We start from the raw sequence: 17245 nt of genomic DNA, 5'->3' as shown, positions 1-17245 counted from the left end.
TCCACCCATCATTTTCTTTAAATTGTTCTAAATCACTAATGATCTCCTGGTCATCCAATCTAATGGTCTTCTGTTTTTGTTCAGTTCTCTCTAATTGCTCCTCAAATCTTGGTTATTTTCACAGTGCCTAAAACTAAAAACCTCACTCCTTTGAACTTCACCATTACTGCCCATGACACTACCATTTAATCTACATCTTATTATGAGGGCTATCTTCACTATGAGAGTTAAGGAAGATAGAATAGGATCAATTAGCAAAAGTTAAATCAATTCCAGCTCTGTGACACCCCATTAAATTAGTCCTCTTCTCTATTCTTCAGATATCAACTAGCTGAATTCTCCTTACTACTCACTTTGATTATTTCAATAGGTTATCAAGAAGAGCCAGATCCAGTACTAAACAGATCTTCAACAGAAGAAGTGGGAAAGGCAAAAACAATGCTCTTACCCTCAAGAAGCTCACATTCTACTGAGGGAGACATCATGCAAATAACTATGATAAGAGGTAGGGAGGGGGCAACAGCAAAGGTCTCTTGCAGAAGGTAAGAATAAGGCTGAGTCTTGAAGGAAGTCAGATGCTGGAAGTGAGGAGGAAGATTATTCCAGGCATGGGGTGAAAAGGGACAGAACTCAGGAAATGGAATGCCCTCATTAACTCCTAAAAAGTATTCCCAACTCTATTTTCATCCATCTCCATTATATCCTAAATAATGTCAAAATTTCCTTGATTAGACAAAGTCAGAACTATGCCACTGCTCCACTCAAAAATCAGTAATGACTCCCTATTGAATTGAAGCTCAATCCCTTAAACCTTGAATTGAGACCCTGTCAGAATACCACTGTCTAATCGGATATTCTTTAATTTGGAATTAATGTTTCCCATCTATATATTTCTGATCAAAAATTAGTCTCTCTTAACCTTTAAGTTTTAAGTGATTAATTTCAGTGTGTAAAAAAATGTCTGTCTGCCATGTAAGGCATGTCTCCTACATCCCAAATGTGTCAATATTATCTGGTCATCTCAGTGATAGCACAAAAAAATTCCATTATCTGATCAACAAACCTTAAGATAAATGGTATCTTGGAAGAGGAGAGAGGAATCTTATTGCTATTTGTAAACATTTATTCTCCAGCCTAAGTGGGATTCTTGGAATTTTAAGCAAATATAAGATATGAGAGGATATTATAAACCACGTCATCTTTGTGAAATCTTGCTGGTTACTTAACTCAGTTTTTATTATTCTTTGTCCTGTATAAAAAAAGCCCTCAGAATTTTGTATCAGGGTTGGTCATCATAAGGTTGCCATCTATCCATGGGTTTTTGGTAAGATCCTAGAGAATAAAACTTCATTTATAAAACTAATTTTGCTTTTCTATTTTTAGCTAAGAAAATTATGTTTAACACCACATATTACTATCTTCTATGCCAAAATTTGGACCAACCTGACTCTCAAACTATGTTCTTCTCATCAAAGAGTTCCAATAGCTCCCTACTACCTCAAGACTCCAATAAAAACTCTTTTTGGCAGACTATTTCATGCACATTCTAGCTAAACTGGATTTCCTCTGTTCATTATCCAAGATACTTCATCTCCATGCCTTTGTATAAACTGACCTCTAGCTACTACTGCCTCTTAGAATCTTTGGCTCCCTTCAAGACAATTCAAATGCCACTTCCTTTTAACCTTTCCTGATCTTCCTGGTTAATAATAACCCTCAACCCTACAAATAAGATTTTGAATTTATCATGCATTTAGTACTTGTATACATGATTTTTTACCTACACACATGTCCCTTTTGTTATCTTTCTATCCCTGGTCCTGTCATTTAATAAATGTTGAACTGAACCATTCCATCTTTGTTACTTCTCCTAAGGAACAGGAGTTAAACTAAAGTACAAGAATCAGGGGAATAGGGGTGGCTAAGTGGGACAGTGGATAGAGCACTGGTCCTGGAGTCAGGAGTACCTGAGTTCAAATCTGACCTCAGACACTTAATAATTGCCTAGCTGTGTGACCTTGGGCAAGCCACTTAACCCCACTGCTTAGCAAAAACCTAAAAAAAAAAATCAAGGTTATAATGAGTTACAAGTACTTCTATTCCTTTTTATAGTGCATCCCATCTTCGAAATCATTTTTTATTGGAGAGGAAACATTGAAACATAATCAAATCTAACTGTCCCTCCCCTTCCCCTAAGGAAAAAAAAGCCACCAGTACTGGAAGCACACAAGTGGCTAACCATCTCCATCACACTCCTGGAATCAGAAAAAAGTCCTTGGGGCTGGAGTCTTTTTGTCTTCTCCATCCATCCCTATCAACCAAATTCCATGGAAGATAGTATAGCGGAGGTTCAGAACAAGCAAATTAGAGCGGATCATAGCGTTCTTGGAAAGGAGTAAAGTAAAAGAAAGCTGAAAAGGCAGGAGGGAGGCAGGTTAGGAGAAAGGTCGGAGAAGAGGCTCGGTCTGATAGAACTAACAGGTGAGATTTTTTTTTTTTTAGTTTTTGCAAGGCAATGGGGTTACGTGGCTTGCCCAAGGCCACCCAGCTGGGTCCTTATGAAGTGTCAGAGGCCGAACCTGAGCCCAGGTCCTCCTGACTCCAGGGCCGGTGCCCTATCCCCGGTGCCACCCGGGGGGGAGCTTAAGCACGCGCTAGCCCGTCCTCGTCACGGGCCCCTGGCACAGCCCCGGGGCCTCCCGCCGCCTCGCCCGCAGCATCGGGGCGGGCGGCGTGGAAGCGGGGCGCCAGGGGCCGGCCCCCCGGGGCCGCCCGCGTGTTCGCTGCCCGTACTGGGCCGGCTGTCCGAGGGGGGCTTCCATCCCGGGTCGGGGTCCCGGGGGGCGCCCCGCTCACCTGCGCCGCTCACGGCCGCCTGTTTCCACCGCCGCCGCTCCGCCTCCGTGGGGAAGCCCCTCAGCAGCGCCAGCTCCGGGGGCCACATGGCGGAGGCGGCCCGGGCACCGGCGCCCACGCGCGCGAGCGCCGCTCCAGGGGCGCACGGACTCCCCGAGCTGCCGGGGCCGCCAGCCCACGTGCTAGCACGCAGCGCGGAGCCTCGCAGCACTCTGGGAAGCGCAGGAGGCCCGCACTTCCGCCTCCTCCGCGGCGGCCTCAATCCGGCCACGGAGCATGCTCAGAGCCTGGCCCCGCCCTCCGGAAGCCGCTGCTGCGGGGAGAAGAGGGGAGGCCTCCCTTTGGAGGCGGAAGGGCGCGTGCGGCTCCAGCCTGGGAAAGGGCATGCGGCCGGCCTGTGGCCGGGGGCCGCCCGCCTCCCTCTTCTTGGCTTGACTCGCCATTTCCTCCTGCCGCGCCTTGCACAGAGGCGGACCAGGGGGAGGCCCCGGGCCACGCGGCTCGCCAGGGAGCTGGAAGCGCCGGAGAACTGGCCGGCAGCTCCGCCTTACAAGTCCTGGAGCGGGACCCGAGTTCAAATGCGCCCTCAGACACTTAAGCCTCGTGGCCTTGGGCAGCCCCCCCAAGAAGTCCCGGAGCCAGCCTTTCATACCCATACCCACGCCGCCCCGGCCTCTCAGGGAAGCAGGGCCGCGGGGCTCAAGCTCTGCCAAAGGCCCGGCCATTGCCCAGGTCCCAGGCTTCCAGCTGCGGGCATCCCCAGGCTGTTCATCACACAGCGGATCGTCGTTTCTTGCCTGAAGAACTGATGAACCCCGTCCTGAAAACTAATATGAATCGTCATTTCTTGTTTCCTCCACCCACAGTTTCCAATCAGGAAATAAGAATATTGGTTTAAATATAAACATACATACATGATAGATATTCCATATAGATCAGAGGAACTTGGTTCAAATCCCTACTCTGCCACTTACTGTTTGATCTTGGACGAGTCATTTAGATCCTTTAGATGGACTTTAAATGATCATCTGTGAAGTGAAAAGATGAGTTTACGGGACTTCTAAAATCTCTTCCAATTAATTCTATGAATATATTACCAGTCAAGGGAGCACTAGGGAGCGGAGGTACAAAGAGAAACAAAGCAGCCTCCAGCCCACCCTTCCTCAAGTTGTATATCCCTCACTCCCATCTCTCATCCTTTTCCCCTCCACCTGAGTTCTCTAGAGTGACAATCAAATCATCACTGCGGCTGCTTCTGAAAATGAGCTAGTCAATTAGCTGCTTTATTACTTCATTTACTGTTTTTGTGACTTCTTGGACTATAACTCCCTTCCTTGATATAGTTTCCCAATATATAGTTTTCCCTTATATAATCAATGATCAATAAACATTAAGCCCATACAATGGTCTGTGCTAAGTGCTTAGGATAAAAAAAAGAAGCAAAACATAGCCCCGGCCAACAATCAAATGGAGTAGACAGCATGTAAACAAATATAAGGCAAGCTATGAACAGGATAAATATGAAATAATTGAGAGGGAGAGCACAGAATTAAGAGGGATTCCTGAAGACTGAGTAGAAGGTGAGATTTTAGTTGGGACTTCAAGGAAAGCAGGATCAAGGAAGGAGAGAGTTGTCAGCACTTGGGAAAGCCAGAAAAAAATGCCTGGAGCTAAGAATGGGTTTGTGTCCCATAGATGGGTTTTAGAATAGCCATTAGGCCAGTGTCACTGATCAGAATAGGTGATGGGTGTTGAGTCCCTTTCAGGACTCCCTTAACTTTCCCCAAGCAAGCTTTAGAGGGGCAGGAGACAAGGAAGACAAGTTCTCCCTTTGTACCATTTATTTACCAAAATACAAGGACTTCAATATCCTCCCCAGTCTCAAATCCACTCCCATGGCACTTAATAAAACAACATTCTGGTACTCAAGGTCACCAGGTGATGAAGATTTACAGCATTCCCACACACAACAGTCCCTAAGAGATGGGGTATTAGGCATAAGAAGACTGTAGGAGGGGTTAAAGGACCAGTATTATCAAAGGCAATATTTTGAATTGTTGGTGAACTGGATTTAAATATGGCAGAGTTGTGCAAATTCACAAGATAATCAATTCTGAGTCACAGAGGAGGTAATTGGGATCCAGTGGCACTTGTTGAGTAGGGGTGATACGACTGAAACTATACTTAGGGGACAGGTAGGCAGCACAGTGGACAGAATGACAGCTTTATCTTCCCAAATTCAAATCCAGTCTCAGATACTTGATAGCTGTGTGAGTCTGGGCAAGTCACTTAACTTTGCCTCAGTTTCCTCACCTGTAAAATAAACTGGAGAAGGAAATGGTGAACCACTCTAGTGACTTTGCCAAGAAAACTACAAATGGAATCATGAAGAGTCAGATATAACTTAAAAACAACAATATTATTATGTCAGTGCCTAAAACTGTCTAGGTACTCAATAAATATTTATTGATTAATTTATTCCCAATCCTCTTTATCCTTCAAATGATAGAAAATGTGAACCAGTGTCACAAGTCCATGCCTACTACTCTGAATTTTCAGGTTAGAAAAGTTGCTATTAATTGGATGATTCTTTACCATAGTAAAATAATGAGTATAAAACATTAACATGTATTTTTCATCACCTATTATTCCAAATTTTGTCTCTCAGACTTGCTGTACTGTCTGTATAAAATTGGGAAAATTAATTCTCTGGACCTCTTGGGGGTTAAACTAGAAGGTCTGAAAGGGCCTGTCCATTCCGAAATCTGTGACCCTATGATCTTCAGAAGAAAAATAAAGGCAACTTTGGACCCAGTGATCTTTAGAATGTGTGAAAAACAGAGAAAGTTAGCTTCACAGAGATGAACTCATCTATTTTCCCCCAAATTTAGAAGCTTTGCTAACCCTTGTCCCATAAAGGGTTAAGAAAACAGGAAATTATTTTAGATTGTTTTAGTGAGGATATAAAAAGATATGATTAGCGAATTATGTTAACATTAAGACAAAATTCTCACGAACTTAATGAAAATAACGATTAACTATAAGTTATAGCAGCTAGGTAGCACAGTGGATAGAGTACTGGCCTTGGATTCAGGAAGGTGGGAGTTTGAATCAAGCCTCAGATACTTGACTCTTACTTTGTGGCCTTGGTCAAGTCATTTAACCCTAATTCCCCTGCATCCAGGACCACCTACAGTGGTCCTGATTCATATCTAGCTACTGGACCCAGATGATTCTGGAGGAGAAAGTAAGGCTGGTGACTTAGCATAGCATCCCCTTACTCAAATCCAATTCATGTGCTTGTCATGGCATCACTTCCTTATTGTCATGGTCTTTGAGAATGAAGGACAAACATCATCATATTATAACAGCCTAGCACAGATTATTATAAATTAGCTTATAGGTAAATTAATTTAAGATTCTATCCAAATATAATTTGTTTCTGCTCTCTAGTTGCAAAGTAATTTTTATAATATAATCTATTTTCAAAAGTAGGGCATTTTGCTCACTTCATTTCCTCTACTAGTTTATGAAGGAGAAATATTCAATTTTATTAAAATACAAAAACCTGGGGCAGCTAGATGGTGCAGTGGATAGAACACTGGTGCTGGAGTCAGGAGTACCTGAATTCAAATCCCACCTCAGACACTTAATAATTACCTACCTGTGTGGCCTTGGGCAAACTACTTAACCCCATTGCCTTGAAAAACTAAAGAAGAAAAATACAAAAACCTAATGGGAGAGGACCCCCTACTTGCCATCAAAACTGAAGTTTAGAAGACAGAGATTGCATAGGTTCATGATTTCTATTTTATAACTAAGGAAACTGAGGCTCCCAAGATTAAGTGACTTGCCTATAATCACAGTTCCTAGCTCTGATTTTAATGATCTCATGTTTCTCCCTGAAACAAGTCTTTTTTAACACTGATATATTTCTGGTGTTTTTGACTTAGAACAACAAATTCTGGGACAGCTAGGTGATTCAATGACTAGACTAGACGTGAAGTTATGGAAGGTCATCTTCCTGAGTTCAAAAATAATAGCCTCAGACACTTACAGATTTGTGAGCCTCGGCTAAGTCACATAAACCCTATTTCCCTCAGTTTCCTCATCCATAAAATGAGCTGGAGGAGGAAATGAGAAACAACTCCATTATCTTTGCCAAGAAAATTCAGAATGGGATTTGACATATAAAAAGTTTAAGAGACATAGTTTCTGGGTAATTAATCATTTTATTAATAATTCCAACATATTATTAATAAGATAGCCATTTGGCTAACTCTCAGACTAAAAGAGAAACCATGGAGCCAACTCAATGCTGATATGCCCTTGGGAAGAGTAGATTTTCCTAAGGGTGGAAATCATCTCTGATTGGTTGACAAGTAATGAGAGAGAATATTATAATTAGGTATACCTGTTCTCATAAGGAATGGAAAGATGTGACTTAGATCATATCATTTACTTCCAAAGCACCCCTAAACTTTGGCAATCTGATTGTTGTCCTTATTGATCCATCTAACCAAAGAACTTAATTTCCCAAATCAGAGTAGACAAGAATGGGTGGGATCTGAACAAAATTAAGGAGAAAAAATTAGGAGAAAGCTAATCCATTCTCATTTATCAGCAATTTCCTTGAATTGGCCCCATTAAGAATATGAATTTAGAGTAGGATAAACCCTATCTCCCCCCAATATTAACAATTAGAAATCTAACAATCATTTCTCTCAGGCTTGCAAAGACTTAGAGATAAGTAAAATGACAATATTGATTGAAAATATTTTTTAGTTTGAAAAAAGTACAAAATCCCAAGTAGTTTTGTCTAAAACCTTAAATGTTTATATACAACTTAACATCAGCAGTCTAAACTGATAGTGATTCCTTTCTAAGTTAGAGAAGCAACATGGGGTATATGTGTGATGGATTAGGTGTCCAAAAACTAGGTTTTGTCTTTTGCCTCAAACCTCAATTCGTGAACCATTACCTAAATTTCCTTATCTGTAAAATAGGGAAAATAAAGCTTGTACTGCCAGCCTATACTGCTATATAAGAAGAAAGCTGGGCAGACATCAATGTAGTTTATACATGAGTTTTCATTAAATGAACCCCTAGAAGGAGTATGCTAACTTTCTTTTAACTGAGTAGTATTATTTTTTTACTTAAGGTTGTATGTTTACCTTAAAGGTACAAAGAAGAACTTCCTTACAAGTTGAGCTGTAAAACAGTTGAATAATTTCTTTGTATTTGCGTTGTGGGAAGAAGAAAAAAAAGAAGAAACCAAGTCAGAGTCCATGTCTTTCAGATTTCACTGCAAATCAGCAAATTCAAAAAGCTGAGCATAGGACATACTCAAAAAAGCTTTGCCAGGGGATACATAGCAATTCATATCTCTTCCAGTTTAATTTGAAGATATTTTGGACTTGGTTGCCATACCCTAATTCTCTGGGTTGGCTTCTCAAAATTAAATAGCCAGGGTGTTGAACCTCTTTTATTTTCTGCCTCACACTCAAGGGCAGCAATTTGGATGAGCTTCTGAGTGGCTAATTGAGGAAGGTAGTTCGATCATCATTAATTTAGATTAGTCACAGAGGTAAATATAGTCTTATCTTAGTAGGTCTGTATCCCTGTGGCCCAGGGGATAGAATGTTGGGCCTTGGAGTCTGGAAGACTCATCTTGAGTTCCAATAAGAATTCCAAAGGGCCCATTTAGAACCCCCTCAAACAAGAAATAAAGAAAAATAAGTGGAACCCATTTTAAACAGAGACATCATGGCATGACCTATATCACCTGTAGATCTTGGGCAAGTCATTTAATCCCTGTGGGCTTCAGATTCTTCCCCTTCAAGGCAGTGTCAGGAAAAAATTGCTTCAAGAAGAGAAGTTAAGTCGATGGAAGACTATGAGGATTGTGTAAGGCCAGAAAGGTTGATTCCAGGCCTAAAATTATCATAAAAAGGGTCAATTCATCAAATAAAATTAGCACCACCATCACCCTACTACTCCACATTATGCTGATAATTTATTGTTCTGGTCATAAAACAGACCTTGGGAAATATTCCATGTTACAAGTACATCAGAATAAAAGGAACCACAAATAAAGGACAAAAACTGGAATAAAAATTTTTTGCTAATTGACTTGTATGGATTTAAATTTATCTAGTTGATCAGAAGCAGAGATGGAAGGGACTGTAGGGACTAATTAGTGAAGTCCTTTCATTTCAAATTTGAGGGGGGGGAGAAGAAAGGATGTTTTGGGGGGAGATCCAGAAACCCAGAAATACTCTTTGCTCATTTCCTCCTTTTATGTTTGTTGGCTTAGTTGTCATTGGGTTGTTGACACAGATTCCATTCACTCAGAATCATGCTTTTTTCTCTATGTTGAAGAATCCCAGATTTTATTTAGCTCTAATCTCTTCTAATATCTAATCCTGTGTCTCCAAATATTGGGAGCTATCTTGAGCTGGATCAATCAATCATAAAATCCAGGTGTGGTGCTAATTAAGCACTTATAATACAAAAAAAAAGGGGGGGTTCCCATTCGATTTAGGAACTTACAATCTAATTGGGAGATAACATGCAAGCAAATATATATACAAGGTAAGTTATACACAAAATAAATAGGAAATAATTAAATGGTAAGGCACTAGAATTAAGAGGGATTGGAGAAGACTTTTGGTTAAAGATGGGATTTTAGATGGGACTTAGAAGCTGGGGGGGTCAGTAGGGCAGAGTGGAAAAGGGAGCCTGTTTCAGGTATGAGAATGACCAAGATAAAATATCCAGAGCATTTGGAATGTCTTTGTTCTTTGAACAGTCAGGTAGTCAGTGTCAGTGCAACAAAAAGTAGTTATGAGCAAGAAGTCAGGAAAGTTAGGGTGGCTTCGAATCTCAAATGGAACATGTTTTGCTCCCTGAGGCAATAGGAAGACACTGGAGCTTACTGTATGGAGGAGTTGGGGTGACTGGTTGAATCTGAACTTGAGCAAAATCATTTAGAAGCTGAAAAATGGAGAAGGAATGGAAGTGGGGAGAAATTTGAGGTGGGCAGACCCCTGACCCAGATGTTACAGTAGTCTAAGAGTATTCAAAAGATGTTGCAAAGATGACAGTCAACAAGAAATAGATTGGATGTTGGGGAGAAGAGACTTCTTGATTGGATATATTGTTTGCCTTTTTTTGTATCCTCAGCACCTAGGACAGTGCCTAGGAAATAGTGGGATCCAGAATGACTCAAGAGCATAGTAGTAGGGAAGGTAGTAGGGAAGGTAGGAGGGAAGGCGGTTTAGGCAAGGGAAAAATAACGAATTCCATTTTGGACATACAGAGTTGTTTAAAATGTCTACTGGAGATGCAGACCCAATATAGCGTAAAGACTCACCGGAGCTCTGCTGCAAACCCCTCCAAATACCTTCAAATTCTAGAACAGCAGAACCCACAAAAAGATGGAAACCATTCTCCAGCTCAACAGACATCAAAAACAATAGAAGGTCAGCTAGAAAGGTCTGTAGCAACAGGGAGAGTGGAGTACAACCCAGAGCAGACCAGTGCCAGCAAATACCAGGACGCAGCAGATCAGGAGCAGGCCCAAGAAGCTACTGCTTCCAGTGCATCAAACAAATGGTCAGAAGACTTACAGGGGAAGACTTAGATTACAGGGATCTCTTCACCAGCCTAAGGCAGGGCTGTTTGTTACCCAAATTTGGATGCAGATTCAGTCCTGGGTGGCACACTACAGCTTACAGCCTTAGGGGAGTGGGGACTCTCCCCACAGTTTCAGGGAAGAATAGTACTTGTGGTCACCCACAAACCAGAGAACAGCCCAGGAGAGTACAAGCTTTTCCTTGGATTATAACACTTTGAAAGAACTGAAAACTCAGAGGTTCCTGGAAGTAGCTCTGAAGGCAGCTGCACTAATGCTCTGAAATTTAAGACTATGCGCCTACAACTCTGAAAGAAGAGCCCTATTTTATTAGTGTAAAAAGTCAAGTAATGGGGGCATCTAGGTGGCACAGTGGATAGAGCACCAGCCCTGGAGTCAGGAGTCCCTGAGTTCAAATCCAGCCTCAGATGCTTAATAATTACCTATTTATGTGGCCTTGGGCAAGCCACTCAACTCCATTTGCCTTGCAAAAACCTAAAAGAAAAAAAAAAGATTAGGCCAAATGACAAAAGAATATAAAAAGTGAATGAGGAAAGAATGTCTTAAAAAGCAGAACTGGCCAAATAAAAAGGAGATAAGAAAGTTCACTGGTGAAAATAATTCTTTAAACATTGGAATTGAACAAATAGAAGTCAATGACTTCATGAGATATTGAGAAACAATAAAACAAAACCAAAAGAATAAAAAAATAGGACAATGGAAAATATCACCTTGGAAAAACAACTGACCCCCAAAAAAAGATCCAGAAGAGATAATTTAAAATTTATCAGACTTCCTGAAAGTCATGATCAAAAAAGAGCCTAGACATCATCTTTCAAGATAAGGACAAGGAAAACTGCCCAGGTGGTCTATTAGAGGGTAAAATAGAAATTGAAAGAATCTATCAATCATCTCTAGAAAGTAATCTCAAAATGAAAATTTCCATGAAAATTATGGTCAAATTCCAGAGTTCCCAAGTCAAGGAAAAAATATGACAAGCAACCAGAAGGAAACAATTCAAGGATTGTGAACACAGGAAAATACAAGATTTAGCAGCTTCTCCATTAAAGAATCAAAGGGCTTAGAATGGTCTATAAACAACCAAATTACCTATCGAACAAAACCAAGTGCAACCCTTGGGGGAAAAAAATTCAACCAAAATATTCAAACAAAAAGAGGACCTTCAAGCATTCTTGATGAAAAACAAGCAATAAAAAAGAGTCAAATAGAAAATTTTGCTCCCAAATGCTAGAGTTAAGAGAAGCCAAAAAGCTAAACTGGAAAGGGAAATCTTAAGGAGCTTTTAATAAGATCAAACTGTTTATATTGCTACAAGAGAAATTGTCATACTGGTATTTTATAAGAACTTTCACATTATTAGGGCAATTAGGAATATACATAGACAGAGGGAATAGACAGGGATTGAATATGAAGGGGTGATAGCTAACAAAATAAAATTAAGGATGAGAGAAGAATGTACTGGGAGAAAGGAAAGGGAGAGATAGCATACCCTTTGACTTAGCAATACCACAACTAGGTCAGTATCCCAAAAGTTAAAAAAAACAAAAAGGAAAAGGACCTATATCTACAAAAATATTTATAACAGTCTTTTCTGGTAGCAGGGGAACTGGAAACTGAGAGGAAACCTAATAACTGGGGAATGGCTTAACAAATTGTTGTATGTGATTGTGATGAGCAGGATGCTCCCAGAAAAACCTGGAAAGAATTATATGAGCTGAGTGAAATGTGCTGTGTACCAAGTAACAGTAATACTGACAGATGATCAGCTGTAAATGACAGTTATTCTCAGTAATACAGTGACCAAAAACAAATCTGAAGGAATTATGATAAAAAATGTTATCTATTCCTAGAAAAAGAATTAATGGTGTCTGAAAACAGACTAAAGCATACTTTTTTAAATTTTATTTTCCTTGAGTTTTTCTATTTTTAAACTGTTTTCTTTCACAACATTAACTATTATGGAGATGTTTTACTTAAGTACATGTAACTGCTAGCTTTCTCATTGAGGGGAGAATGGGAGGGAGTAGGGGAGAGAATTTGGATCTCAAAGTTTTAATAACAAATGTTAAAAGTTCTTTTTACAAGTAATTGAAAAAATAAAATATTAAATATTAGAATTTAAAAAAATAAAAATTGGGAATAAGTTCTTCCCAGACAACCAGGCTCACAACCTAGGTATTATCCTTGACTCCTCCCTTACTTCTCATATCCACTCTTACCATGTCCTGTCAAATCTACCTTTAAAACATCATTTGAATATACCCTTTCTGTCCTCTGTTATCATCCTGGCACAAGACCTCATTATCTTCTACATGGACTGTTGCAATAACCAGCTAGTGGAGCTATGTAAAATGTTTCCTACTTGGCTGTCCAGCTATCAAGAGGCATAGGTTTGGCCTTTATTAAATAACCTGCACTGGCTCACCAACTAACTCCAGGATCAATGATAAAATCCTTTGGTGTTCAAAGTCATTCATAATCTGGGTCCTGCCTAAAAATTTTTCTCATCTTCTATTCCAATATCCCTTAAAGTCTCAGATAAAATTTCATACTCTATAAGCTTTTCCATTTCCTCCTTCATATTATTGCCTTACTTTTCTTGATTATCTCCCACATACACTATTTTCTATCTAGTCATGTGCATCTCTTCTCCTCTATTAAACTGGGAACTTCTGATGTGGGAACAATTTGGTGTTGAAGAAATTGCTGCTTAAATAAAAGCTCCCTTTTCCTACAAGGACTCAAACCCTGCCTTCTCTTTGGAGTTAAGATACAAACATCTCCCCCTTACCAAGAAAAACTCTTCACCCTGCTTTGAACCCTTTTGTATATCTTGAGATACATGTTGCCTACTTACTTGTCTTATCTGAATGGAATTAATCTTGCCATGTCCTGTAGGAGCCAGAACTGATAACCATTTCATTGGCCTAAATGAGGAAGAGGCAGGAATCTGCTCTAATATAATATATAGTAAGGTACTAAAAGGAGAAAGCTAGGCAACTCAGTTGACAGAGCACTGGGTCACCTAAATTCTAATCTGGTCTGACACTTACTAGCTATGTGACTCTAGGAAAGTCACTTAATTTCTTAAGTCTTAATCCATGGGAGAAGTAAATGGCAAATGACTACAGTATCTCTGCCAAGAAAACAAAAGTCAGACATGACTGAACAACAAGCTTGTGAAAAATATCTATTCAATCTCCTATCAACAAACGAATTTTTGCAAGCATTTATAATCTATCCCTTTGTTCTAACATCAGTGTTAAGAGTCTAAAACTGGAAGAATCTAATGGCTGAATATAAACAGGCCTCTTCTAAAAATTAAAAGGCAATCATTGCTCATAATTTCTAGAGAAATTAAATTCTACAAATTCTCCAGCATTCTAAACAGAAACATAGGAGCCAACAAAGAGGTGCAGGGGAATAGAGCACTGTCCCTGGAATCAGGAGGACCTGAATTCAAATCAGGACTCAGATACTTCATAATTGCCTAGCTCTGTGTGACCCTGGGCAAGTCACTTAGTCCCACTGCCTTGCAAAAAGTTTAAAAAAAAACAAAAAGACATGAGCATACTTTTTTTTCTGGTCATGTTGGTTTCTGAAATGACAAGAATGAGCTCTTGGGTCAGAGACCCAGCAAGTATTACATCATTTTAAAATAAGTCTGGAGGGTGTCCCACATTCCATCATCCCATTCAATATAGGGTCTTAACAATCTGGAATGAAAACTTATATTTATACTCTGAAATTACTTTCTTTACTGCTACTTTATAACTTTTGAGTAATTTTATAATGATATTAAATAGCTGACAGCACGATGGATTGATAGAAAGCCAATCTTGGAATAATTAAATCCAAAGGTTCAAATCTTGCTTCTGATACATACTGGCTATGTGATTATGGGCAAATGACATCTCACATAATCTCTCTGTATCCTTAGGCAATATGTCAATCACCATGCCTAGGATGAAATTGAGACATCCCTTGCCTGCAACCCCCCCCCAAAAAAAAACCCACAACAGAGAGAATTTGGAGTCAGAAGATTTGGGTTTAAATCCTATTCTGTCCACTTTCTAGAACCTCTCTGGATTTTCAGTTTCCCAACCTGTAAAAGGCAAGGTGATCTTTGAGGCTCCTTCTAGCCACTAATATAGGATCCTTTGCCCCTTTTCTTCCACATCTATTTAGGTTTTCCTACAGCAGAAACATTGACTTCAACTATTTTTAGTCAGGAAAAATGATAGATTCTTTGGTTTTAATGGAAATGGATTTTTTAATACAGAATGCATGTCCAGAGAAGCACAAATCTATTATTCAAATGGAAAGAGCTGCACAAGAATAATCTTCCTGCTCTGCCCAAAGCAATGATGACTTGTTCAGAATGTATTTTGTTTCTGAATATTGGTTCCCAAATTAATTTTACATGTATTTTTTAATGATCTACAATTTAGTTTAATCTTAATATTTTTCTTTATTGTAATAAGACCACAAGATAGGTCAAGAACTCTTTATCTTCATGTCTATAAAGGGTGCATTTCCCATAATGTGTCCCTCCCCTTCAGTCATAAAGGTAATTCTCCAGTCTTCCATAGCATCCAAAGTTTAGACAATGGCATGTAATTTTATAAACAAGACATATACTAATCCACCTAATATTTTATTTATTTGGCTCTAAGCATTTGCATGAAAATGAATCTATACTCTAGGTACAGAATACACTGTAATAGCACCAGAGGGGCACATCCTCTCTGCTCTCTATAGTCTCAATACATACATGTGACTTTAATAAATACCAGACAGTCCAGTTAAGAAGAGCCCAATGCCTTGTAGCTAGCCCATTTCAAAGAGGTCAGTTAAGATGAACGTTTAAAATTGATCATATTTTTACATATTTCACCTCAAAAAATGGATGCAATCCAGAGGCCCAAATGTTGGCATGAGATAAAATCATGTCCATTTATTTTTTCTGCATTTTTAGAATTAGTTAGCATAAAATTAAATACGTTAAATGTAATAAATTCATCCATACAAGTGCAAGGTTCCAGCTATAATGTAGTTCATGGCAGATTTATTATTTTAAAAAATGTACCAGTAAATCATAAAAGAGGGAGCATGTCCATTTAACTTTTATTGAAGTATAGGTCTTCGGAAATCAAACTTGTGTGCATTAAGGTATGGCCAAACATAGAATCTATCAAATTCAGTGAAAAGGTGTTGACTTTAAATAGTAGCTGTAAGAATGACCAATATATATTCTTTGTTACAACTGCCCTCACTCTACAAGTAAAAAAAAATAATAAACATTCAGTAAACATTCTTTCCTAAGGTAGTTTCCCTTATATAGCAGTGATTTATCCATTTCTTGTATACACAAATTTTTTGAACATACCAATCAGTGGTTCTCACAATTGAAAAATAAAAGCACAAAAAAGTTTACACTCTTGTACAGGTAAATAAAAGATCATCTTGAATTAAACTGTATATCCTTAAGGGCATAGTATAGTTTCAGTTCCATTACCTATGACATAATTATTAGCTTCTTACATACAAATATTGACATATTTGGCTTGTGCTTCAAAGCCTTTGTGTCTAGAAAGTCCAGGTCAGTGCAGTTCATAACTGGAAGTCACTGTGGAGCTCTTTACTGCTGCCGGGTGTGACCTGGTCATGCAGTGCAGTCTCCTCGGGACCCGCTGCTGCACTGCACATGGCTGAGGAGTCCTCAGCCTCAGGATCCAAACCATCTGGACAGGGGAGTTTTAGGAGCTCTTCTCGAAGTTGTGCAGTATGGCGCTATACAAAGAGGCAATGAAGAGAGTTTTTAGTACTCCAAATCCCAAGGGGAAAAAAAGAAGCATTGACATAAAGGAAAAGGAACCAGCACTTCTTTAAGCACCAGCTCTGTGGCTGTAATAATGCTTTACAAATACTATCTCACTTAATCTTCCCAATAACCCTGTGAAACAGGGGCTCTTCTTACATTTTCTGAGGGCTGGGGGGAAGGGGGGGGCTGAGGCCCGTATGCTCAGAGTCCCAGAGTAAGTGTCTGACCCCACTCCTAGTGCTCCCTCCCACCCAGCTGCCTAAACAAAATACGTTATGCTAATATCAAAATCCAGTACTTATATTCAACTATGAGGAATAATACATCTCTGAGACTTAAAGAACTAAACCAAGAAGGAAATGAGCGGGTTCCAAAATGTACCTATTTGGTGAATAAAAAGATTTCTCCTGTTCAACACAGATAGTTCTCTGTGCTGATTAAGAGCATTGTCTATAGTTTTTGAGAAAGTCTTCAAATACCTCACATGCAATGCTTCATGGCATCATCATTTAAAGGTCATACAGAACTGATTTTCAAGACCAACAAACATTTATTGTATGCCTTTTAGATGCATGGTAACATGCTGGACACAAGGAATGAAAACATAGCAAATAGTCTTTGCTCTCTAAGGAATTCATCCAGGTTTCTTAGAGTGGGAATTGAAGGTGTAATGAGATAGTCTGTGGATTTTGGATATATTTTATTCATAAAAGGGGTATAAAAGATTGAAGATGTGAGTATAGAAGCACATTTAAAACACATCCTTTTTAGTAAAACTGAAAATATTGAGAAATACTGTTTCTCTGAGCTTTTAAAAAAAATCAACTTTCTAGATTTCTTAGGTGGATTAGGTTGAGAGTAAAAGGTCATTCTTTTTGTTGTTATGTCGTTTCAGTTTTGTAACCCCA

The 17245-nt window shown here is 39.4% G+C and overlaps 2 protein-coding genes across 6 annotated transcripts in view; both read right to left on the bottom strand.

Moving 5' to 3' along the window:
• The window catches only part of TTC27 (tetratricopeptide repeat domain 27), a 236747-nt gene extending 233735 nt beyond the window's left edge, over positions 1-3012 (bottom strand). The window contains exon 1 of the mRNA XM_074209683.1: positions 2857-3012. Within this exon, the coding sequence (XP_074065784.1) occupies positions 2857-2944 (88 nt within the window). The 5' untranslated portion in view covers positions 2945-3012. The remainder of the gene's footprint in view (positions 1-2856) is intronic.
• A 9709-nt stretch (positions 3013-12721) lies between these two features.
• BIRC6 (baculoviral IAP repeat containing 6) overlaps positions 12722-17245 on the bottom strand; it is a 309262-nt gene continuing 304738 nt past the window's right edge. For 4 of the 5 annotated variants that reach the window (XM_074209678.1, XM_074209679.1, XM_074209681.1 and 1 more), the window contains one exon: positions 13979-16306. In XM_074209678.1, the coding sequence (XP_074065779.1) occupies positions 16127-16306 (180 nt within the window). In that variant the 3' untranslated portion in view covers positions 13979-16126. Of the gene's footprint in view, positions 16307-17245 lie in introns of all 5 variants that reach the window. The other variant, XM_074209682.1, reaches the window with a different exon arrangement.

This window comes from Macrotis lagotis, chromosome 1, assembly GCF_037893015.1.
Source record: "Macrotis lagotis isolate mMagLag1 chromosome 1, bilby.v1.9.chrom.fasta, whole genome shotgun sequence".
Lineage (NCBI taxonomy): Eukaryota > Metazoa > Chordata > Mammalia > Peramelemorphia > Peramelidae > Macrotis > Macrotis lagotis.
This window is presented reverse-complemented; position numbering and strand designations above follow the sequence as displayed.